This window comes from Austrofundulus limnaeus, unplaced genomic scaffold (genome assembly GCF_001266775.1).
Source record: "Austrofundulus limnaeus strain Quisiro unplaced genomic scaffold, Austrofundulus_limnaeus-1.0 Scaffold916, whole genome shotgun sequence".
Taxonomy (NCBI): domain Eukaryota; kingdom Metazoa; phylum Chordata; class Actinopteri; order Cyprinodontiformes; family Rivulidae; genus Austrofundulus; species Austrofundulus limnaeus.
The window spans coordinates 21,988-22,926 of record NW_013953318.1 but is presented as its reverse complement, the minus strand read 5'-3'; the positions used below and the strand labels follow the sequence as shown (position 1 = coordinate 22,926).

The following is a 939-nucleotide window of genomic DNA, read 5'->3' as shown; positions in this document are numbered from 1 at the left end:
AATCTAGTTCGAGCATGCGCATTTTTAACTGTCAATGTCGTTGCCACGTAGGTTTAGTGAAAGTGCGTGCTCTGACGTCATGACGTACGAGCATGCTTACTACGCTCGAACGTAAACAAAGACAAGACGGTGTTCTGCTCAGAACTCTTCCTCCTGTAATTTATATGTTTTTAAATCGTTAGACTGGGAAAGCCTCTTGTGTCCGGAGCCATGGAGAAGGCTTTACTGATGCGAGTGAGCGTCTTTACCGATCAAGGAGGCCGGAAATACATGGAAGATGTTACCGAGGTGACAGTGGAGCCCGAGCCGGGAGAAGATGAGCCGAGGTGGGATGAACAAGAGGACAGTGATGGGGGTTATTTATCCAGCTCTCCGAGCGACCTGCCTCCGCAGCTTACAGAACCACCACCGGACGAGTCGGGTCCAGCCGGAAACCAGCACACCAACACATCATGTTTACCGGCTGACGCGAACCCACCCGCGGTCCAGCCCGGTCGCTCCCGCGGGTCGGTGGCGTTCTTTGCGGTGTTTGATGGCCACGGGGGTCGCGAAGCCGCACAGTTCGCCCGAGACTTTTTGTGGGAATTCATAAAGAAGCAGCGGGGGGTTCTGGTCCGGCTGTGACCGGGAGGTCTGCTCGGCTATACGCAAAGGATTTGTAGCATGCCACCACGCTATGTGGAAAAAGCTACGTAAGTTTAATCAACACACACAACAACACGCCACTGATGAAACTGTTTGTTAGCTTTATTCACGTTTCTTCAGCTTTAGTCTGTCAAAACACACAAACACTCCGTCAAACCGGTTAGCTGTTAGCTCAAAAACACCAGAAGGTTCTGCTGACAGATAATTTCCACTCGCTGTTAGAAGAGTTTAACTTAGTTCTTTATACAGACGTCAGTACTGCTGTACTATATAGCCTCTGTGTTGTTTTTAAAC

General features: G+C 50.1%; 1 protein-coding gene across 1 annotated transcript in view; it reads left to right on the top strand.

Moving 5' to 3' along the window:
• Positions 1-87: 87 nt before the first annotated feature.
• The window catches only part of LOC106533264 (protein phosphatase 1D), a gene marked incomplete at its 3' end in the record, with an annotated part of 17,574 nt that continues 16,722 nt past the window's right edge, over positions 88-939 (top strand). Inside the window, 1 exon segment of the mRNA XM_014029503.1 lies at positions 88-606. Within this exon segment, the coding sequence (XP_013884957.1) occupies positions 211-606 (396 nt within the window).